This window comes from Chanodichthys erythropterus, chromosome 7 (assembly GCF_024489055.1).
Source record: "Chanodichthys erythropterus isolate Z2021 chromosome 7, ASM2448905v1, whole genome shotgun sequence".
NCBI classification, from domain to species: Eukaryota; Metazoa; Chordata; class Actinopteri; order Cypriniformes; family Xenocyprididae; genus Chanodichthys; species Chanodichthys erythropterus.
In genome coordinates this window covers 18,741,901-18,766,957 of record NC_090227.1, presented here as the reverse complement: position 1 = coordinate 18,766,957, position 25,057 = coordinate 18,741,901, and the positions used below count along the sequence as shown (strand labels likewise).

Below are 25,057 nucleotides of genomic sequence, written 5' to 3'. Positions count from 1 at the left end.
GGCAAGTACAGGAGATGTACCCTCAGAGGTGTGAAACAGAACAAAAGGTGTTAGAGCCGTCAAGGTGCTTATTCAGATTTAAATTCTCAGAAAACTTTTAGACTGACCATTTCAGATACATAGACAAATCAAACATGTTTCCAAAATACAAAATTGTGCATTATGGACTCTACTTGTACTCCTAACAAGTTTTCAATATTACTGTTAAGACAAAACCTTCATTTTCAGGCTAATTTCCTTGTTTCATTTCTGAAAACTTCTGACTGAAAAGTCCTAGCTCACAAGGCTGAGTTTGTCTCTTAGACAATTTACTTTAGATCTTTCCACATCTTTCATCGGAAGGGTAACCAACTTATAGTTCCATGGCTTTATGCCATCATCTTCTAACCCAGTTAGAACATTTATTTCAAAACTAAAATAATGGCTACTGAATTAGCACCCAGTCAAGAAATGATAATTCTTGCAGCAACATCAGTCCCAAGACATTCTATGGTTTCTGCAGTCTCTGGATGAATGGACTAAACTATTTCTTTAACAATTTCTACAGACACAAAGAGAAAGGACAAAGCCTTTGCTTCTACAATCTCTTAATGAACGGACCAAATTGTTTCTTAAACAATTCCTACACACTCCAGAGAAAGGACCAAACCGTTTACTATATATCTGTGGTTCCTACAATCTCATGAGAATGGACTAAACTTCTTCCTTAAATGATTCCTACAGACTCAAGAGAACAGGGCCAAGCTATAAACCTTATATCTATAGCTTCTACAGTCTCAGGAGAATGGACTAAATCATTTAAAAGGTTCCTACAGACTCACAAGAAAGGCCCAAGCCTAAAATTCTCAACAGTGCTACACTGTATGTGACTACACTACAAATTTTACTGGTCTGCTTATTATTCCTTTTTTCTTTTATTTTCTTTAAGTTCTTTTAAGAGAGCTGATAAGTTTCACTCACCAAATTAGGATATTTGAGACAAAATCCAGTTGATTCAAATAAATTGTATCCACAGATGCAGTCTGTTGATCTTCAACATAAAAACTGTAGAATCTCCAAGACTTTTGTGTTCACTTCTTGTTGCAGTTGGTGAGTTCTCGTCTTGTCAGTCTCTCCTGGCTGGCTCGCCAAATTGTTAGATTTTGCTATATTTGGCCGTGCAGTCGTTTGGGTGGCTCGCCAATGTATTAGATTTCTCTAATAAATAAAATAAGTAATCTTGACCAGACTTCTTGTGGGGAGAAGAATTTATTGAAGGTAGTAGTGTAGCACAGTTCTTCAGCAGCGATGTTAGCGTGTCAGCCTTCAAAACATCTTAACCCAAAGTTCTGTCTGTGGGACTTTATAACTTTATACATGAAGACAAAAGGGTTACAAACAATAGAACACTGTTAGGACCTCCCATAGGACATCGATCTACCCTGTGATCTGCTCTGAGCAATGCTGTTTCTTTGTCATTCACACCCATCAGTTTCTGTGGGCCATACGTCTGTATGGGCCATTTGGTTCACACCTTTACAAACACAGAGTTGATTGCATCTGAGGCACAGTCACAATGTAAATGCATCTAACTAAAGATAATGAAAATACACATAATCTTTTAGAATATTCACACATAATTTATACGCGTAAAATCATGATGTTAGTGTTTTAAAATCAAACTTTAGGCTTGTTTGAGATGCGCCTGGCCTCGCCTTAAAGCAGAACTAAGTAACTTTTTTTACTTTCATAAATAGTTTTCTAAGTCCTTACGATGGTTAATTGACTTGTAGTGGTGTGTTTGAGGCGAGCACTAACCCCCTCTGGCACGTCTACGCCAGAATACAGCACTTGCAACTTGAGCTGCACCAACCTGAAATCTCGTCTCATGTTCACGTTCACGTGAGAGTGACAAAATGCTTTACGGTAATTCAAAAACAATGTATATATTATGTCTTTATAAGACAATTTCGAAAATTACCCACCTCCATCGAGTGTACTGTATTTGCAAATTACCCACCTCCTCTTTCTTGTACTGTATTTGCAAAACTACTGCGCTGGCGAGTGTTGTAGTCGTTGTAGTCCAGGGCTGCGCTTGGAGTATTTATGACAGTGTCATTCACTGAAGGAAACTGTAGGGGGAGCTTCACGAATCTTGCTTAGTTCTGCTTTAAGTTCAGCCGAGAGTAGGCGGCTGCAGTGAGGGGAGGAGTGAAAAAAGTGCAGGCAAGATGGACAATTCTCCGTTCTCGGAGTGCATCAGACACCTGCGAGATCAAAGGTGGATATCGCAGGATTCACACTTGTGCGCTGTGTTGCTGATAAACTGGATGTAATTAACATTCTGTTGCTTTTAAATTAAAATAAACATAATGAACAATACACCCAAAGTACTTGATATTTATTTCCATTCGAAGGATGTGTGTATCAATCATTTTTATTTTAATTACAGACATGTTTTTATATATTTTTATAAATATGATAACAATCACATAACCCACAGATGTTACAGATCCCTTGTTCCCCTGGACTCCATTTCCCATGATCCTCCTGTTTCGTCACCTGCACTCACTTCCCTCGTCAGCTCCTCATCATCACAGATCACCTGCACCTGGACTCTATCATCTGCACTCCCTTTATAATGCACTCACTCCCTGCACTCCTTGTCTGTTCTCTGTTTTGGTAAGATGTATGTTTGGTGATCTCTGCCTTCTGTTTAATAAATGTATTGTACGTATTGTGGAAATCCATATCAGCCTCATCTCTACACCAGCATCCGTAACAGAAGAACGGACCTTTAAACCACCGGATTTTCCACAGAAAAAAAAAAAAGGATGGAAGCTTCCTTCTTCTCCCGGGCTCCAACTTCTCCCATGCCTCTCTCATCCTGGACAGCTGGTGAGCGGCTCATTGGACTCGTACAGGTGGGTCGTTCGCTGGAGAGGTATGTGGAGGAGTTCGCTGAGCTTGCCTTTTTGTCTGACTGGCCTGAAGCACGTTTGATCGCTCTGTTTCTGGATGGTCTGGACGACAACACTATCCGTTTAAACGAACCTGATTTTCGTCTCTCCTTAAGCGAAACTATCAATTTTATTTTGTTTTTGAATGAGTCCAAATTTTTCGTGGAACAGGTTCAGGATGTGTGTTTGTCTCCAGGCCATCCAGAAACACGGTTGGCCGGGCCAGTCAGTCAGCCTCCGTCCTCCTCCGCATACCCCTCCAGCGAAGGTTCCCCCTGTGTCCTGCCGGGCCCACAAATCTCCACTGGGTCCGGTAAACCTAAGAGGAGGAAGAGGAAGAAGGGCGAGCGCTCTCCAGTCTCCCGCGAGCCAGTCTCTCCAGTCTCCCGCGAGCCAGTCTCTCCAGTCTCCTGCGAGCCAGTCTCTCCAGTCTCCTGCGAGCCAGTCTCTCCAGTCTCCTGCGAGCCAGTCTCTCCAGTCTCCTGCGAGCCAGTCTCTCCAGTCTCCTGCGAGCCAGTCTCTCCAGTCTCCTGCGCTCCAGTATCTCCAGAGCCCGCTCCAGTATCTCCAGAGCCCGCTTCAGTATCTCCAGAGCCCGCTCCAGCCCTTTCCGAGCCTGCAGCTCCAACCCTGTGCGAGCCACCAAGTGAGGTGGCCTGGCTTATAGACTTTTGGACCGAGCCAAGTTCTCCAGTCTCCGCCGAGCCAAGTTCTCCAGTCTCCGCCGAGCCAAGTTCTCCAGTCTCCGCCGAGCCAAGTTCTCCAGTCTCCGCCGAGCCAAGTTCTCCAGTCTCCGCCGAGCCAAGTTCTCCAGTCTCCGCCGAGCCAAGTTCTCCAGTCTCCGCCGAGCCAAGTTCTCCCGTCTCCGCCGAGCCAAGTTCTCCCGTCTCCGCCGAGCCAAGTTCTCCCGTCTCCGCCGAGCCAAGTTCTCCCGTCTCCGCCGAGCCAAGTTCTCCCGTCTCCGCCGAGCCAAGTTCTCCCGTCTCCGCCGAGCCAAGTTCTCCCGTCTCCGCCGAGCCAAGTTCTCCCGTCTCCGCCGAGCCAAGTTCTCCCGTCTCCGCCGAGCCAAGTTCTCCCGTCTCCGCCGAGCCAAGTTCTCCCGTCTCCGCCGAGCCAAGTTCTCCCGTCTCCGCCGAGCCAAGTTCTCCCGTCTCCGCCGAGCCAAGTTCTCCCGTCTCCGCCGAGCCAAGTTCTCCCGTCTCCGCCGAGCCAAGTTCTCCCGTCTCCGCCGAGCCAAGTTCTCCCGTCTCCGCCGAGCCAAGTTCTCCCGTCTCCGCCGAGCCAAGTTCTCCCGTCTCCGCCGAGCCAGGCTAGTACCCGTTCCGGTACCTGTGGGTGGGGAACTCCTGGGCGGGGTTTCGGAAGCGCCAGAGCCCACCAGGGCTCCTGACCCTCCATGGCAGCCCGCTGCACCTGACCCTCCATGGCAGCCCGCTGCACCTGACCCTCCATGGCAGCCCGCTGCACCTGACCCTCCATGGCAGTCCACGGCTCTAGATCTGCCATGGTTCATGGATCCGCCCTGGAGACCTCCGTTCCTGTCCGCTCCTCTCCCTGCACCTGCATGAGGTCTCCAGGGCGCCCCCAGAGTACTGTTACAGATCCCTTGTTCCCCTGGACTCCATTTCCCATGATCCTCCTGTTTCGTCACCTGCACTCACTTCCCTCGTCAGCTCCTCATCATCACAGATCACCTGCACCTGGACTCTATCATCTGCACTCCCTTTATAATGCACTCACTCCCTGCACTCCTTGTCCGTTCTGTTTTGTTAAGATGTATGTTTGGTGATCTCTGCCTTCTGTTTAATAAATGTATTGTACGTATTGTGGAAATCCGTATCAGCCTCATCTCTACACCAGCATCCGTAACAACAGAGAGATCGCACTCTCAGAGACTTTTGGAATATTCACACATAATTTATACGCATAAAATCATGGTATTAGTGTTTCAAAACCAAACATTTTAAAAGAGATCAATACATCACGGTTGTTTAAACCAATAAGCTTTAAGCTGTGTCGTCATCAAGTCATTTCCCATCGTGCTTTTGGTCAGCGCAGTCGGTGGAGAGCAACTGCGCTCGACTGCAGAATCCAATGAGGCCGCCTTGCCCTCGCGAGAGGTTTTTGACATACGTCAGCATGACATCAGAGCAAGGCGGACCACCCTCGGACACATTTCTAACTGGCATGCATCTCGCGGTGATCACCAGTGATCGGTTCTGCGCAGAATTTGCTCATCTCAAACAAGCCTATTTCTTACCGGCGTACACTGCTTCAACTCAGCCGCCGATCGGTCTTTGCGGCGCTGCATCAAGTCGAACAAGCCTAGCATTTATCCCTTATGTCACTGGATCTGCTGGCAGTTCCAGATAGCTCCGCCCTTGAGCCATAGCATGAGACAGGAAGAGACGATGAGTCGTTTTTAGAGGGACGGGAGGTTAATGTTTTTGATAAAAAATTAGGAGAGCACATGAAATTTAAAAAAATAATGAAGTGCACAGATAAAATATAATTAATACTACAATATTCCATAAAAAATAAGGATTGTCAATTTTGATTTCATGGTGACTTTAAGCTGCAGATCATAAATCATTTTCAAAAATGTTTTATAGTTTAACAGCAGTTGGTTTACAGTGAATTCATTCTTTCACAGTCTATGAACATGGCCGCAACCCTGCCAAGCCCCCTCACAATTCATGTGCTGAATACAGCCCAAGGAGTTCCTGGAGCCAACATGACCATTATCCTCTATCGCCTAGACCCCATCTCATCAGTGTGGAACTTACTCGCAACAGGGTAAATACATAAATTGTAGTGTCAAATTATTCAAGTGACTGTTATCTCTTTAGTTTTTTTATCAACCAAACTGATATCATGCAGATTTATATTTGGCTAACCAAATAAAAAAAAGGTCATGAAAATGAATATTTTTTTAATTATAGGATAACTAATGACAATGGAAGGTGTCCTGGGTTAATTTCAAAAGAAAGCTTCATTGCTGGTGTGTATAAAATGCGTTTTGAGACTGGAAAGTATTGGGATGCCTTGGGGGAGACGTGCTTCTATCCATATGTAGAGGTATGAGAAAATTAAATGTACTATTTCAAACAATTACCTGTGGTAATGTTTTGTTATAATTTTAGCTGTATTTTTAGATAATGTTCAGAAACTTTACACTGGTGGTATTCAATCCTGGTCTCTGTTAACTGTGTAACCTTGAGTAGGGAACGAGATGCTGCGTCAGTATCTAATGCTATGGAAACACCCCCAGGTATGATGATTGTCTAAAGCCCATATAGAATCATGCCAATTTATTGACTGATGGCGCTTGCACATATGTCACATATGCCTCAAAAGGGCATGCTAATGCCATCTCACTCAGATTTCTAATGAAGGAAGCAAGCAGATGCAGAGAATGTCACACTATGCAGCATCTATGTGCACACTATGTGAACAATATACCACAGAGTTTTGGGTTCCAGAAAAAATATTTATGAGCATGTGCATAGCGTAATGTTGTTCTGACCATGTTATGTTTCAAATCTGAGGATAGAATTTTTTAGACCATGCCATGTGATTTTTTTTTTTTAGAAGAGACTCTCTAAATGTTCCAAAATTACAATTGATAATTACTCACATTCTCTAAGCATCTATGCAGTTGTCTTGTACTGCAAACTGCCTGCATTCACGTTGAGCCCCACAGGGGTAGAAAATTGTCTTCAGACAAGGCTCAACAACAAAAAACATTAACACAACAACAGAACAAACAATAATTTAAAAACTTCACAACAACAACAACAACTCATCTTACAATCCTATTTAAAATATCAATGGCTGTCGGTACAAAGGTCTTCTTATACTTAGCCTTATTAATCAGGGGTACTTTGTACCGTCTACCTGATGGAAGTACTGGAAATGAACTATTTTGGATTGTAAGATGAGTTGTTGTTGTTGTTGTTGTTGTGAAGTTTTTTAATTATTGTTTGTTCTGTTGTTGTGTTAATGTTTTTTTGTTGTTTTAGCTACATTTCAATGCCAGTTTGGAAGATGTAATCCATACTTCAACCAGAGGTCAGGAAATATTTCACTGCCTATTGCCTTCACTACAATAACAAGCAAATGCTCCAAAAATGATGATTAAACAGATCAAAATCGAGTTCCGTCTGGAAAGTGTTGGCTACACTTCTGCTACAATAATTGTTTTGGAATTCCAAGAAAGATACAATTGGAAAGATTTTTTTTATTAAAAAATCATGGTTTCACTACTTTTCAGGCATTGAAAATGCATCTGAATTGTGATATTTTCATATGCGAGTTCCAGTTATATAGAATTATCCAGAAATAATCCAGAAATATAGAATTACAAAAGGTGTTTTTAATGTTTTTTTTTTTTTTGTTGTTTTTTTTTTAAACACTAAGACATTTTGACTACTTTTCCAATAGTGAAAATGCATTTGAATGTGAAATTTCAGACAATTTGGCAAAAATAATTTAGCCTAATAGGACAAAGTCAGTTATAATTAACGAAACCCTAAAAAAAGGTCAGATTTTCAATTTTGTTTTGTTTTTGTTTTTTGAGCTGTGATTTCATAATTCATCCCATAAAGAGCTAATCATAAGGCTAGGGTCTTTTATTTTGTTGTCCATTGTTTATTAAAACATTTCTTCACAATGTTTGATCCCGCATTTCTTTGATCAAACTTCATTTCATCTTTATCATTTCTATCAAATGTCTTCCTTTAAAAAACATTATTGTGGTCTTACGATTCTCTTTCCTAAAGTATCCATAAAATATAATTGTTCCAGTCAACAGTTGGGTAACACTTTAGAATAGGGGTGTCCAAACTCAGTCCTGGAGGGCTGCTGTCCTGCAGAGTTTAGCTCCAACCCCAATTAAACACACCTGAACCAGCTAATCAAGATCTAACTAGGCATATAGAAACTTCCAGGCAGGTGTTTTGGAGCTGGTTGGAGCTAAACTCTGCAGGACAGCAGCCCTCCAGGACCGAGTTTGGACACCACTGCTTTAGAATAATGGTCCGTTATTAATAAGTAACTATGCAGGAAGTAATGCAGGACAAATGAGTAGTCCTATATGTATACATTAACACTTCAGCTACTACTATTACCCAATATGGAAAAAAAGCTTAACTAATCAGTCATATTGTCACACATAAGCGGCTGTAGAAAGCGCACAACGTAGATTATAGTTTGAAACACACAGTCTTTGTTTAATCCAACAGAAGAATACAACTCTATTAACATAAACAATAACCGACAAAGTACTGAACAGAAAAGGGAGTATAAATACACATGGTAAATGAGGGAACTAAACAGGAACTCATACAGACATGACAGGAACAACTAAACAGAACATAATTGTGACAAATATCACATTTAAGACTGAGATAGTTCCTTAAGTAATCAATAATTGCTGAATGAGATTAGCCTCATTAATAACTATCAGTTAACTATGAAAAATTATAAAGAATTACTTTAAAAACTAATTACCAATTACAACATTAATGTATGTCTGAGATCAATTGTGTTTTTTTACTCAGGACATGGTCATAAAAGGCATCATAATTACTCAAGTGTTACCTACTTACTCTGCAGGAACTACTAGTGATTTGGACTGTTTTTTTTTTTAAAGTGAAAAACATGTTCAGAGTAAAAACGACAGTTGCTTACATCTCAGAAACATGTTAATGTTGTGATTAGTAATTGGTAATTATTTATAATTTGTCATAGTTACAGTTTTTCTCAATTGCTAAAACACTAAACATATTGGCTGAACAAATTTCTCAGTTGCCTAACCTCATTTAGTTAATTGTGCTGTCTGTTGTCAATACCTTAAACCTTTTCACATGGTAAAACACAATTTGCAGATCTCACTTAGACTTTTCAGCAAAACTCTAAACACATTCTCATTCTCAAAACACATTCTTCACTCTAATGCACATGTCATCCATACTGGTAAACACAAGTAGCAACAATCAAATACAAATAAAGAACATCTCATTGATTGAACACAACCACTCAAAACTGATAACCTTTTTCAAATGATGTGACACAACCAATAAAAGCCAGTTCAGAGAGCAAACAGGTTGTTGAAGGCGGGAAGGAGAAAGTCTGATAATGGATAGAAGAAACAATGTGAGAGGACGAGTGCGTATGTGAGATGGGCGACAAGGATGAGGATGAGGAGGAGGAGGGAAAGAAAGGAGGAGGAGGAGGGAAAGGAAGAGGAGGAGGGCGAGAAAGAGGAAGATGTGGAGTAGGAGGGAAAGAAATGAAAAAGAAAGGAAGAGGAGGAGGAGAGAAAGAAAGAGGAAGAGGAGGAGGAGGAGGACAAGAAAGAGGAGGAGGAGGGAAAAGCAAAGCAGAGTAGTAATTTCTGATCAGTTTTGAGCTACTATGAACATGTTTTTGTTCATCAAAAGACATTGACAGAGAAATATTACATTTGTATTGAGATTAAAAATATACCTCTCCCTGAGAACTATATGTTTTGAAAAATGTGTTTTCTGTTTTTTGGTGTATTGTTTACTGACTGCTTGATAGTGTATGTCATTTTGATCACTTTGTTTATGATTTGAGAGCAGTGCTTGATTTTGAACACAGGTAAAACAGTTTTGAGGCGACAGTTTCATTTTGCAAGAGGAGTCAGAGGTTTTGTAAATAGTGCTTGAAGATGAGGTTTTGTGTTTAATGATTTCAGAAAATGGAGCAAGGTTTCAGAAATTGTGTTTTAGCAATTGAGAAAAACTAATAGTTAATGAGGCTAATCTCATTCAGTAACACCTGATTAGCTAATAAGGAACTATCTCAATCCAAACTTTGATATTACGTACCATTAATCTTGTTTACAAATTAGGGGCCGTTTACACAACACTGTTTTCAACTAAAAATGTAAAACGTTTAATGCTGTTCATTTACTTGACAACAGTGTTTTGGGTGCCTGAAAAAGCAAGCTTTTGAAAATGGGTTTTCAAAGTTTTTGAAAGCAGTCACTGTGTAAACAACAAAAACGCAAATCTGTGCAAAAGATGACGTCAAGCACATGGGTATTACATGTTCATGTACATGTTCACTATGGTTTTTCATTGCCATCTAATGGCCTGCCAGCAGAATACAGCATTTTTAGTCATTTTTGTGGATCTGTATGAAAGGGGATCATTTTGACAATGTTGTCGTCTGTACACAGAAAACTTCAAGGAAAAACTTCTCTTTTTTAAGCATATTTTGATTTGTAAACATACCCTTAGTTAACAGTAGTAGCTGAAGTGTTAATGTAGTTGTCACACCTGCCAGCTGGCAGCATTTACAAAATTTTCACGTACAGGTATGAAATTCAGTAGACACATGTAACAGCCCAATACCTACAAAAAAGCCTCCTGGTGCAAAGTCTGAAGACCAACAGGAAATCATATATTTTGAATTTTGTCTGCAAAATTTGTGCACTTTTTGCCATTTCCAGACGTTGTATTTTAACAAACTCTTCCTAGAGCTTTAATCAGATCAACATCATATTCCGTCAGTCTAATCTAAAGGCCTTTGCGACATTAAATTGTGAAGATCTAGAGTTTTCACTGAAGGGCGTGTCTGTGGCGGCCTGACAAATGTCAATGTTTTGCCATGAAAAAGGAAGTTGACGTAACTCGGGTATACAAAGTCAGATCTGCCCCAAGCTTCACATGTTTGGTAAGAGTCCTGGCCTGAACACATCTACATGGCAATATTCAGTTACAGTCATAGCGCCACCTGCGGGCAACAGGAAATGACATGTTTTTGTCATGTCCCTGGGCTGATCTGTCAGTTGTTCCCCTGTCTGTCGTGTGTTGTTGTTGTCATCTGTAGCACATGTGTGCGCTGTCATTGTGGTGTCTTTCCCCGCCCCCTTGTTATTCCATTCATCACCTCGTTATTGTTTCACTCTTTCCACCTGTTCGGCATCAATTAAGTCTTCTATTTAAACCCATATGGAGGACTAAACCTGCAGATATTAAAAATGAATAAATGAATAAATAAATGAAAGAATAAATAAATATATAAATTAATAAATAGATAAATAGGTAAATAAATGTGATAATAGGAAAATAAATAAATGAATAAACCAGTAAATATGATTAATTTTTAATAAAATTCATTTTCCCCCCTTAATTTATTATTTTTTCTGCATTTATGATTTAATTATTTCTAATTCTATTTATTTATTATTTTATTTATTTTTCCATTTATTTTATATTTACTTATTTTATGCATTCATTTATTTTTATATTTATTTATTCCAATATATATTTTTTCCAGATTTATTTATTGTAACATTTATTTATTTCAACTTTTTTAATTTATTTTCAGATTTATTTTTACATTTCTTTGTCTTGTATGATAATTAGGTGGGTTGGTCTTGCTCATAGGGCTTGCTTACCATTGGTTCATCATTGATTGAAGCTCTCGCTTGATTACTCTGGCTTTGTAGTGACAGCTCTTGCGGGATGGATTGTGACTGGGTAGGAGATGGCAGAAGGAAGTGACGGATCAGGAAGTGAGATGGGATTTGAAGAAGATGGCGGGGGAGATAGTAGTGTATGGAATGTAGTGCGGTCGAGAAAACGGAAAAAAAAGGGAAATGAAACATCAAATATGGATGAAACGGATAGTGAGCAAAGTGTTATTGTAACAGCAAGGCGGGAAGAGGAACATAAAGTGATCGTAAAATTATCTGAAGAAGGGGCGACATTTGGTGAGTGGAATCCAGTTAAATTAACAAAAGCAATTAACAAGTTGCTGGGTGAGGTCAAAAATGCGAAGATCTTGAGAAATGGATCACTGTTGATTGTTTGTAGGAATAAAGTGCAGAAAGAAAAAGCCTTGCAAATGAATAAAATTGATAAAACGAGAGTACAGTGTTCATTGATTGAGTACAAAAAAGTGAATCGAGGAGTCATTACAGGAATACCTACAGATGTATCAGAAGAAGAAATGAAAGATAATATGACAGGAGCAAAAGTACTGGAAGTAAAACGCCTTACAACAACCAGAAATGGGGAGAAAAGCAATAGCTTGTCTGTTATGATTAAGTTTGATGAAGCAAAACTTCCTGGTAAGGTGTACATAGGATACATGAGCTATGAGGTAAGGCCATATATTCCTCCACCACTGAGGTGCTTTAAATGCCAAAAATATGGTCACGTAGCAGCAATATGTAAGGGCAAACAGAGATGTGGCAGATGTGCAGGCGAACATGAATATGGGAAGTGTGGGGAAGGAGTAAAGCTCAAATGCTGCAATTGTGGAGGAGAGCATAGCTCAGCTTATCGTGGCTGCGAGGCCAGCAAAAGGGCAGTGGAAGTACAGCGAGTGAAGGCATTACAAGGAATTACATATGCGGAAGCAGTAAAGACAGTGTCTAGAGAAAAGATTGTTTATAAACCAGCAAACAATGAAACTAAAGATAGACCAGCAAATGATGAAACTAAAGATAGATCCTGCGGGAACTGTGAAAAGTTTGTGGCAAAGAAAGACGTGCTAATTATGAGTAAGAATGAATTTGTGTTGTTCATGGTTGAGGTGATAAATTGCTCAGCACAGACAGAAAGGAAAACTGGAAAGATCAAAATAATAGTTAAAGCGGCAGAAAAATATCTTGGTGTTAAAGGGCTCAGCTGTGAAATGGTGGAAGAAATGTTAACTGCAGGAATTCCTAACACTCAGTCATGGGCTGGTGGATCATCATGATTTTAGTTATATTGCAATGGAACGCTAGAAGTCTTATAGCTAATGGGCAAGAGTTCAAAAAGTTTATTCTTGATTTACCAGATAAACCACATGTAATATGTGTACAAGAGACGTGGTTGAAACCAATATTAGATTTTGTGATACCTGGATATTCTGCAATCAGAAATGATAGGGAAACAGGAAAAGGTGGAGGGGTGGCAATCTTTGTAAGAAACGGGACAAATTATAATTTGATTAGTAAAGGGAAAGAACATGAGTCTGTTGTAGTTAAAATATGGACAGGTAAAGACAGTATAATGATAGTAAATTTTTATAATCCATGTAATAAATTGAGTGTTGAAATTCTGAATGCAGTATGCGGGATAACACAAGAGAAAATAGTATGGTGTGGGGATTTTAATGCACACAGTACACTATGGGGGAGTAGGAATACAGATGTAAATGGATCAATAATAGAAGAATTTATAGATGATAAAAATCTAGTATGTATTAATGATGGAAAAGGAACAAGGTATAGTAGCTTGCATAACGCGGAAAGTGTTATTGACTTGACAATAATGTCAGCTGAAATGGCTGGAATCAGCACATGGGAGGTTTAAAATCAGTCAACGGTAGGTAGTGATCATTATCCAATAATAACTAGGATTGGAGTAGAGATATATCAGGATAATGAAGTGAGAACACCAAGATGGAAGTTGGATAAAGCTGATTGGCAATCATTTCAAATGCTGAGTGAGGTTAAGTGTGCAGATTTATTAAATAAAAATATAACAAAAGTGGAAGAAATGAATGAAAGTGTAGTTTTAGCTATAATAGAAGCAGCTGAAGAAACAATTCCTAAAAAGGCAGGAAGTAAACTGAAAAAATGTGTGCCATGGTGGGATGAAAGTTGTAGTACAGTAATAAAGAAGAGAAATAAAATGTTTAAATAGCTTAAAATCCATCATACACTAGAAACTTTGATTAATTATAAAAGGGCACAAGAAGTAGTTAGGAAAACAATTAGATCAGCTAAACGTAATTATTGGAGACAATTCTGTAATACAATTGGAAGAGAAACTCAGCTATCAGATATATGGAGAACAATTAGGAAAATGAGTGGAATAAGAAGTAATGTGGAAATACCAGTGTTATGTAGTAACAATAAAAATGCAATTAGTAATGCAGAAAAAGCAGAACTTTTTGTTAAAACTTTTGTGAAGATCCACAGTTCTGGAAATGTATCCTTGATGGCTTTACAGTATAGAGACCAGACGCTTGCTCAAAATCCAGGGATAGTTGAGAGAAGCAGTGTATCAGGAAAAGATCTGGATCAGCCATTTACTCTATTTGAATTGAAAAGAGCTATATTAAGCACGTGACAAACGACTCCAGGAAAAGATGGTATATGCTATAGGATGTTAGGCCACGTGGAAGATGTCACACTTGAGATAATATTAAGACTGTTTAATATGGTATGGAATGCAGGTAAACTCCCATTAATATGGAAACAGGCAGTTATAGTCCCAATACTTAAACCTGGCAAAGACCCATCAGATCCAAGTAGTTATAGACCCATAGCATTAACATCGCAACTAGGGAAAACTATGGAAAGGATGGTAACAAATAGACTAGATTATTATATTGAAAGTAAAGGTCTTCTTTCACCTCATCAATCTGGATTTCGTAAGGGAAGGGGGACAATGGACTCCGTATTATGCCTAGAATCAGAAATTAGGAAAGCTCAAAGTAATAAAGAAAGTATAATTGCTGTATTTTTTGATATTGAAAAGGCATATGATATGCTGTGGAAGGATGGACTTCTTATTAAACTTAATAAATTAGGAATAAATGGCAAGATGTATAATTGGGTATTAGATTTCTTGAATAAAAGAACAATTGAAGTTAAAGTAGGTGTAGAATATTCAAATAGATATATAGTGGAAAATGGTATCCCACAAGGCAGTGTATGTAGTCCAATACTTTTTAATATTATGATTAATGACATATTTGATCAGATTGAAGGAAATGTAGGTAAGTCAATATATGCAGATGATGGGGCACTCTGGGTTAGAGGTCGGAATATAGAATATTTAAGAAAGAAAATGCAAAATGCAATAGGGAAAGTAGAACAGTGGACAAATAATTGGGGATTTAAACTTTCAATCTCAAAAACACAAGTTATATGTTTTTCTAAGCGACCTAAAACAGTATCACTAAAACTATATGGGCAAGATCTTGAACAGGTTAAGGTTGTAAGATTCTTGGGAGTGTTCTTTGATGAGAAGCTGAACTGGTGTCAACACATTGATAAGCTTAGGAATAAATGTAAAAAGATCAATAATGTTTTAAGGTGTTTATCAGGGAAAGACTGGGGAGCAAGCAGGGCATCACTCATAAACCTCTATCAGGCTCTTTTAAGAACAGCACTAGATTATGGTTGCCTAGCATTTATGTCAGGATCAGAATCAAACCTTAAAAAGCTTGATGTGGAACAGGCACAGGCACTTCGGATTTGTTCTAGAGCATTTAAAACATCACCAGTGTCTGCATTACAGGTTGAGACAGGAGAGATGCCTTTACGTATTAGGAGGGTCAAAATCATGCTGGCATATTGGATTAACTTGCAAGGGCATAGTGAGGTACATCCCACAAAGGCCATCTTACAAGACTGTTCAGAACATAATAAAACTAATTATTACAGTTTTGGATGGATAGGAAATGCAAAAGCACAAAATGCAAACCTCAACCAGCTCCAAGTAAGCCCCACTGTGGCAATATCAACAGTACCACCTTGGAATTTCAGAAAGCCATTTGTAGATATAAGCCTTCAACAAATGTTAAAAGAAAAATCTAAAGTAATACCACAGAGAATTACAGTTCAAAGATATATGGATCTCTACCAAGACAAAATATTCATATTTACAGATGGATCAAAGCAGCCAGAGACAGGCCGTACTGGGGCTGCTTTCTTCATTCCGCATTATGAAGTAGCAGTTAAAAAAAGAGCAGCAGATCATTTATCAGTATACACGGTAGAGCTTTTGGCAATTTTATTGGCATTACAGTGGTTGGAAGGAAATAATCAGATGCAAAATGTAGCCATAGCTTCTGACAGCTTATCTGCCCTTTCTAGTATTCAATCTGGGGAAACTTCATGCAGGAAAGATATCATATATCAGATATATCACTTGCTATTAATACTGTATGATAGAGGGCTGGATGTCTTTTTCCTTTGGGTTCCTGCTCATGTAGGGGTGGAAGGAAATGAGATTGTAGATACTCTGGCAAAAGGATCAATAAAACATGAAATAGTTGATGTACAAGTACCATTATGTAGAGCAGAAATTAAAACCATTATTAAGGGACATGTAAACAAAATATGGCAAGAATATTGGGACATAGCTGACACTGGACGGCATCTGTATAGTATACAAAAACAAGTAGGTATAAGTGTTAGGCAGAGCAGGAATCCAAAAGAAGAAAAGATAGTTACACATCTGAGAATAGGTCATGCTGGTCTAAATTTTACATTACATAGAATAGGGAAACACCCCACTGGTCTTTGCAATCACTGCAACTTACAAGAGACAGTAAAACACATTTTAATGGATTGTAAAAGATATGAAGAAGAAAGAAGGGAATTAGAAATACAAGTTGGAAAACAAAACATGACATTAGAAAATCTTCTAGGGAAAACAATGTCTGGGAAAATTTTCAGTCCTCTAATGTGTTATTTGGAAAGTACTGGGTTAAGTAAAAGAATTTGATATGAATATTTATTTATTTATTTTTTTTGTTTGTTTTTTCTCATTAGTTTTAAGTCCTTCCTTTTTGTCAAGCTGTTGCCCACACTCCAGTCCAGTAGGTGGCGGTAAATGCACCTTAAGTTGGTTTGCCATCCGCCAATAAAAATCAAAAGAAGAAGAAGGAGAAGACAGCTCTTGCGTGTGTATCACTTTATGTTCGCGACGACAAGGGTGACACCATTGCGTTCGTTTAGTTATCTTACTTCTGGCTGAGAGGGAACTAATGCTAGTCGCTAGCCGTAATCCTATAGCTGTTACGGTATATTAGATTAAGCGGTCGGAGTGTTGCGCTGCACTTTATGATTTACACCCTCCACCTTAAGACGAGGAGCACCTGAGGCACTGGCTGAAGGCATTAAACTTGAAGTGCCCACCCAAGCGCCCGTATGTGTTTTCGTAGCATTTTATGGCCGGGAAGCTGACTGACGAACACCCTTACCCGAGAAATGTCTCGGCTAGGATGCTCCAGTAAAGAAGTCACGGCGGCTGCTGAACAGGTTGTCAGATTCAGGTAAGCTAACTTAGCTAGCCATGTGCTTGTTAACCTAATGTTAGATTTGTGAAGTCCCTTCTATGAATTTGAAATCAGTATTATTCACAAAACACAATGAATCTTGCACTATTACCATTGCCACCAATATATTTAATATTTACAATAGTACAATGGTACTTATTTACCGTAGTATTATAGTACATTAGTCTTACAGTAGCTTACATTATTCCTGTAAGTTACAGAGATTATATATGATAGCAGGCAATCTAGCTACATCTCTCATATTGATATTGACTTAAGTATTAACACTAGAGTTAGAGATTGTGTATAAACTCATTTTTAATGCGTCTCACACTTTTCTGTTCAAGTATGAGTGCCATCATATATTCTCATGATGTACTATTACTAATGTAACATTTTTATGGTTGTATATTCTTCCACAGATGCATCGATGAGCATCAGTGATCAACTGTGAAGATGATCACATCCACATGCCCTGAACTGTGATGCAGAAACACAACAGGAGGATCCATCTGTCTCTGACCACAACTACACTTCAAAATCACATCTCAATCTGAAGCCACCTACATCTGAGATGAGAACACTACTGTCTATGGAACACAATGCGTTGAGCCGGCGCCATTGTACACAACTCTGCTGAGAAACAACCATCTTTGTCAACTCACAGGGTTGACATTGGATGCGTTTCATTCAGTCGCCGAGCACCTTACCAACACATACACCGACAGCTTCCAGCTACACAGTTGGGATCAGCTCCTGATGACTGATGAAGCTGTGTCTTAATTTATTGCAGGGTGATCTTGCTGAAAGGTTTGGTGTTTCAAAACCTGTTGTTGTGGTAAATTCATAACTGCAAATTCAGGGTTCCTGGAATCCCTTCGTCCAGGCGATGAAGTAACGGCAGACAGAGGCTTCACCATTACCGATCTCCTCTATGAAAGGAAGGTGAAACTCGTCATTCCAGCATTCACCAAGAGAGACTCTCTGAAGAAGACACCACCGACACTATACGCATCGCCAAGTGGTCATACGACTGAAAAACTTAAAAATCCTTTCTTACAACAGTTCCAATTATCCTCACCTCTAAATTTGATAAAATGTAGAGAATTGATCCTGTGTAACCTTCTAAGCAACATGATTTCTGATGTAGAGGATGAATAATTGTTGATTTGTAGGTGCGGTCCACATCTGTGCTGTGATTTTGATTTAACTAATCAGTGTAAATAGTGTATGCAGTCATTTTTATAAACCTTTACAAAGTGACCAGATGTTACTTATCTGGTAAGTTATTTCTATAAACCATTGCAATATGATCAGATGTTAACTTTTGTGAAGTTTTGTTTTAATCTTTACAATGTGGCCAGATGTTAGCAGTCAGTAATTTCTTATAAAACCATATAATGTAATCTCTGTAGATTCCCCTTAAAACTTAAAGGAATGAAGTCTTCTGATTTAAATGGAGTAAGTCATGTCAAGTTTGCAAATTAATTCCATCTTGGTTTATTGCATATGAAAATTAAATGGTGAAATATTGCACGAAGGTCAGTAAAAGTTCTCTAGCTTCCTGATAACAACAAACAACTCTTACAACTGATTTTATGAAACTTATATTAAATTATACATTTTCTAAAATCACAAAGTTATCACTTTTTTTTTTTACAAAGCTGAATTTAAAATAATTCCAGTCATTTTCAACTACACCCTCTACATGCTGCTCCAACTTCTGACAGTCCCATGGTTTCCTCTGGCTCTTCTTCATATATCTACGCACGTTAACAATGTCGATATGAGACCATCTGATCGTCGTATGAAGTTTTCTCCGTGCTCCAAATTTAAAACATTAACAGCATTAATGTTATTTCTCATTTTGCTAAAGTTATAGCTAGCTATGAACAATCTTCTAACCTAGGCGTCATCACTCTAGCATCTGAAGTCGACGGTTCCAGACTTGATGATGATGATGATGCTGGGGATCACATAAGTAGCTTTAGCTTTGTGTTTTTATTTCTGGAATATAGTTTAAATATTTCGGCACAAATCGAATAACATTAGGTGGAAAATAACTTGCAACTCTCCAGCTGGTGCCATTTTCTTTGAAAACTCCGATCTCTATCGTTTAGCTGGTCTGATGAGTCTGTGCGTGAGCTCTTAACCAATGATGCACTGAAGCTACAGAAGGACTGCCTTCCTCATTTCCATGTTACACACGGAAAAGTAAAAATAAATAAATCTAAAAATAAATACATGTGTGAATAAATATATCTAAAAATAAATGAATACATATATACATAAATAAATGTAAAAATAAATGTAAAAATAATATATAAATATAAAAATAAATGAAAAATGTAAAAATGTATAAACACAAAATAAATTAAGGGGGAAAAAAATGATTTTTTATTAAAAATGAATCATTTATTTTATCAAGTCATTTATTTATTTTCGTATTATCACATTTATTTACCTATTTATCTATTTATTAATTTATATATTTATTTATTATTTCATTTATTTATTCATTTATTCATTTTTAATATCTGCAGGTTTGGTCCTCCATAAACCCCTCTCGTGTGCTGTCTTGTGCCAGATCGTTGTTTGTGCTTTGTGCAAGCAAGCTTTCAGCATTGTCTCATGTCCTGTCGTGTGGATTCCTGCCTCATTGTTTTGTGTGTGCCCATGTCGAGTCAGAGTTTTTCCAGTTTTGTTTTCATATTTAGTTGCTGTTTGTTTTTCACCTCTCCTCCTGAATTCCCAGGTTGGCCTCCCCTGCATTCAGTCCTTGTTGCGCTCTTCGTCTTCCCGCACGGATCGCTGTGTTGTTGCCCTGCTTCACACGCTGCCTGAGCGCCAGCCGCCTACCGCCTCAACTGGATCCCCTGCTGCATGACACCGTCCTATTCAGGCTCTTCAGCGGCTGTGTTACTCTCTGAAGAACGCTGCTCTAAATTTGTTTTTGAGATTGCTCCTGTCTGGATTTTATATATATATATATATATATATATATATATATATATATATATTGTGTTGACTGTTTGAGAGGACTGCTTTTGTGTTGACTGTTTGAGAAAAGACTTTAAAATAAACCTTTTGAGAGCCTGCAGACTGAGTCCGTGTTCTGATCTGATCTGACAGAACGATCTGGCCAATCATGGACTCAGCAGGCACAGATCCCCTCAGGTCAGCAGTCACTCAGCAGGGCATCCTCTTGAGCTAGCATGCCTCCCAGCTTTTGACCACATCTCAGGAGGTTGAGTTTTTAACATCCCAGTTGGCAGATTTAACTGTCCAACTCCAGGAGCTTCGCAGGGAGACTTCAGCTAATAGAACAGATGCCACTACCAGCTTTTCTTCTCCCCGTCAAGAGCAAGAACCTCCTCCTAACAACCCGCCGCCTTATGAAGGTAACCCAAACTCTTGTTGTGCGTTTTTGGCTCAGTGTTCTCTGGTTTTTGCCCTACGGCCTCGTCGGTATGCAGAAGAATAGACCAAGGTTGTGTATGTATTAACCCTGCTCATAGGAAAGGCCTGTGAGTGGGGAATATCATTCTGTGAGGCTCACCCCCCTTTTTGCGCTTCCTTTGAGGCGTTCCGTAATGAGATGATCAAGCTGTTTGACCGGTCTGCCCAAGGTGAAGCAGCGGCTCAGCTGGCACGCTTACATCAAGGAAAACGTTCAGTGACTGAGTTTGCAATTGAATTCAAGACATTAGCGGCTTCCTGTGACTGGAACGCGGCATCATGCAGAGCTATGTTTCGTGCTGGACTTAATGAGGAGATCCAAGATGAGATTGCTACCCACGAGATCCCAAGCAGTTTCGACGACCTTGTTGACCTAGCTCTCCGTGTGGAGAGTCGCCTTCGTTTTTGACATCAGCGCTTGACTGCTTGCCCCCCCTGGAGGTTCGGAGAGCTCACTAGTGACCCCACTCTGGTTCAGCCTTTGCCCTCTCCAGCTGATCCTGAACCAATGCAGCTGGGGCGCCTGCGTCTCACTCCCCAGCAAAAACAGGAACGACTTGCTCGAGGCCTATGCTTTTACTGCGGAAAGGCTGGGCACTTTGCCATTAAGTGCTCTTTAAAAGCCAGTGCCCATCAGTAGCCAGGGGGATCCTGGTGGGCACTTCTTCCCTTGTTTCCTCCCCCTCTACTTGCACCCTCCTTCCTGTTACAACCCAGTTCAGAAGATCTAATTACTCCTGCTCTGCTCTAGTGTATTCTGGGGCCGGTGGTAGCTTCTTGGACAGTGGTATGGTGGAGCAGCGGGGCATTCCGGCCACCCTCCTTCCTAGTCCCATCTCCGTTCGGTCCCTGGATTCCCTTATCACCACCATCACTCACGTAACCCCCCCCTGTAAGTCTTGTTGTCTCTGGCAATCATCGTGAGGTCACTGAGCTGTATCTCCTCCACTCCCTGAGTGCTCCAGTGGTTCTGGGGCATCTGTGGTTGGTGCAGCACAGTCCTCACGTGGATTGGGCTGATAATTCTGTTTTGTCATGGAATCAGTCTTGTCTTGAGTCTTGTATGGGTGTGGCCTCCTCTCCTGGCTCTGTGTTTCCTGTTTTGCAGGTGGAGGCGGCAGATCTGTCTGGGGTCCCGGTGAGATACCATGATCTTCGGCAGGTCTTCAGCAAGTCCCGAGCCTTGTCCTTGCCTCCTCACCAGCCATATGATTGTGCCATCAATCTCCTCCCAGGCACTTCTTCACCCAAGGGTCGCCTCTATTCCCTGTCTGGTCCAGAAAGAGAGGCTATGGACAAATACATTAGAGAATCTCTTGATGCCGGTCTCATCCGCCCCTCCTCGTCTCCGGCTGGTGCAGGGTTCTTCTTCGTCAAGAAGAAGGATGGCTCCTTGCGTCCTTGTATTGATTATAGGGGGTTGAATGACATTACTGTTAAGAATAGGTATCCCCTGCCTTTAATGTCATCTGCCTTTGAACTTTTGCAGGGAGCCAAGGTTTTCAGTAAGTTGGACCTCCGCAATGCTTATCATCTTGTCTGGATACGAGAGGGGGATGAGTGGAAGACAGCATTTATCACTCCCTCAGGACACTTTGAGTACCGGGTCCTCCCGTTTGGCCTGACCAATGCCCCAGCTGTCTTCCAGGCCCTGGTCAACGACGTGCTGAGAGACATGATTAACAAATTTGTCTTTGTGTACCTTGACGACATTCTAATTTTTTCTCCTTCTGTTCAGGTACACACTCAGCATGTTTGTCAGGTGCTACAACGGCTGTTGGAGAACCAGCTGTATGTTAAGTCGGAGAAGTGTGTCTTCCACATGGAGTCATTTTTGTTCCTGGGCTACGTCATCTCGGCGGATGGGATCAGAGCTGATCCCGCTAAGGTAAGGGCCATAGCCGAGTGGCCAACTCCAGACTCATGCAAGGCTCTGCAGCGTTTTCTGGGATTCGCCAACTTCTATCGGCGCTTCATCTGGAACTTTAGTCAGGTGGCTGCACCCTTCACTGCTCTCACCTCTATCAAGGTACCGTTTAAATGGAATTCGAAAGCCCAGGGGGCCTTTGATGTTCTCAAGTCCCGGTTCATCTCTGCTCCTGTTCTTTCCTTTCCAGACCCTGAACTGCAGTTTATTGTAGAGGTGGATGCATCTGAGGTTGGAGTAGGCGCAGTCCTTTCTCAGTGGTCCCCTAGAGATGGGAAGGTACACCCCTGTGCCTACTTCTCTCACCGCCTGAGCAGAACGGAATTATGACATAGGGAATCAGGAGCTGTTGGCGGTCAGGCTTGCTCTGGGCGAGTGGCATCACTGGTTGGAGGGGTCATCGCAGCCCTTCTTGGTCTGGACGGATCATAAAAACTTGGAATATATCCATTCGGCCAAGAGGTTGAGCTCACGCCAGGCCCGATGGGCACTCTTCTTCGGCCGGTTCAACTTCACTCTCAAGTATCATCCCGGGTCCAATACCATTGGGCCGATACCATTGTTCCCAGGGAGATGGTGGTAGGGTCCCTTTCCTAGGGTATCGAGAAGCGAGTGGAGGAGGCTGTATGAGAGAGAGAAGTGCCAAGTGCAGGCTATTCGTGCTGGCTGGGTTGCGCCCTGAGGTCCTCTGGTGGGGCCATTCGTCCAAGTTGGCCTGACATCCGGGAGTTCAGAGATTGCTGTCCGCCATCCGCCAGCGATTCTGGTGGCCATCCATGGCCCAGTATGTCAGGCAGTTTGTGTTTGCCTGTTCGGTTTGCGCCCAGAACAAGAGTTCTAACCAGCCACCTGTTGGTCTGCTTCACCCTCTGCCCATCCCCTCCCACCCCTGGTCACATATAGCCCTTGACTTCGTCACTGGTCTTCCACCATCAAGGGGCAGCACCGTAGTTTTGACGGTAGTCGATCGCTTTTCCAAGGCGGCCCATTTCATTCCCGTTCCCAAATTGCCTTCAGCCAGGGAGACTGCTCAAGTGGTGGTTGATCACGTCTTCCGGATTCATGGTCTTCCGTTAGACGTGGTCTCCAATAGCGGGCCACAATTTGTTTCCCGGTTCTGGAGGGAGTTCTGTCGGCAGATCGGGGCCTCTACGAGTCTGTCATCAGGTTTTCATCCTCAGACCAATGGGCAGGCCGAGTGGGCCAACCAGGATCTGGAACAAGCTCTCCGCTGCCTGACGTCCCAGAATCCGAGCTCTTGGAGTCAACCGCTATCCTGGATTGAGTACACCCACAACTCCTTGCCGGTGGCAGCTACAGGTATGTCCCCATTCCAGTGTTCCATTGGGTTTCAATCTCCTTTGTTCCCATCACAGGAGCCCAATGGCACTGTTCCATCTGCCTTAGCCTTCGTCTGCCGGTATCGTCGCACCTGGAGGAGGGCTTGGGAGGCCTTGGCCTGGGCTTCCAGATGAACCAAAGCGGCGGCTGACCGCACTCCTGCCCCTCGCTACATATGTGGTCAGAAGGTATGGCTGTCTACCAAAGACCTACCTCTCCGGGTGGTTTCTCGCAAGCTAGCCCCCAGGTTCATTGGGCCATACCAGATCACTAAAGTGTTGAGTCCAGTGGCGGTTAAGCTCAAGTTACCTCCTACACTTGGTCGGGTACACCCAGTATTCTATGTTTCTCGGGTCAAGCCTGTGTTTCGTTCTAGACATAACCCATCTGTTTCTGTCCCTACCTCCCCTCCTCCCCGTCTAGTAGATGGCTCTCCAGTCTTCACTGTCAGAAGGTTGCTGGATGTTAGACGTCGGGGTCGGGGCTTTCAGTATCTTGTGGACTGGAGGGATATGGTCCGGAGGAGAGGAGTTGGATTCCAGCTCGGGATATTCTGGACCAGTCTTTGATCAAGGACTTCTACCGGAAGCGTGGTAGGCCTCTCCCTGGGGTGCCAGGGGGCGCTCCGAGGAGGGGGATACTGTCATGTCCCTGGGCTGATCTGTCAGTTGTTCCCATGTCTGTCGTGTGTTGTTGTTTTCATCTGTAGCACATGTGTGCACACATGTCTCCTTGTTATTCCATTCATCACCTCGTTATTGTTTCACTCTTTCCACCTGTTCGGCATCAATTAAGTCTTCTATTTAATCCCCTCTCGTGTGCTGTCTTGTGCCAGATCATTATTTGTGCTTTGTGCAAGCAAGCTTTCAGCATGTTCTGTCGTGTCGTGTGGATTCCTGCCTCATTGTTTTGTGTGTGCCTATGTCGAGTCTGAGTTTTTCCAGTTTTGTTTTCATCTTTTAGTTGCTGTTTGTTTTTCACCTCTCCTCCTGAATTCCGAGGCTGGCCTCCCCTGCAGTCAGTCTTGGTTGTGCTCTCCGTTTTCCCGCACGGATCGCTGTGTCATTGCCCTGCTTCACACGCTGCCTGAGCGCCAGCCGCCTACCGCCTCAACTGCACCCCCTGCTGCATGACACCGTCCTATTCAGGCTCTTCAGCGGCTCTGTTACTCTCTGAAGAATGCTGCTCTAAATTTGCTTTTGAGATTGGTCCTGTCTGGATTATAGACTGCTTTTGTGTTGACTGTTTAAGAGGACAGCTTTTGTGTTTACTGTTTGAGAAAAGACTTTAAAATAAACCTTTTGAGAGCCTGCAGACTGAGTCCGTGTTCTGATCTGATCTGACAGTT

At 41.5% G+C, this 25,057-nt stretch overlaps 1 protein-coding gene across 1 annotated transcript in view; it reads left to right on the top strand.

The window, feature by feature from the left end:
• The first annotated feature begins 5,595 nt into the window (after positions 1 to 5,595).
• Positions 5,596 to 25,057, top strand: part of uraha (urate (5-hydroxyiso-) hydrolase a) — a 77,372-nt gene continuing 57,910 nt past the window's right edge. Inside the window, exons 1-2 of the mRNA XM_067389070.1 lie at positions 5,596 to 5,735; positions 5,882 to 6,017. Of these exons, the coding sequence (XP_067245171.1) occupies positions 5,596 to 5,735; positions 5,882 to 6,017 (276 nt within the window). The remainder of the gene's footprint in view (positions 5,736 to 5,881; positions 6,018 to 25,057) is intronic.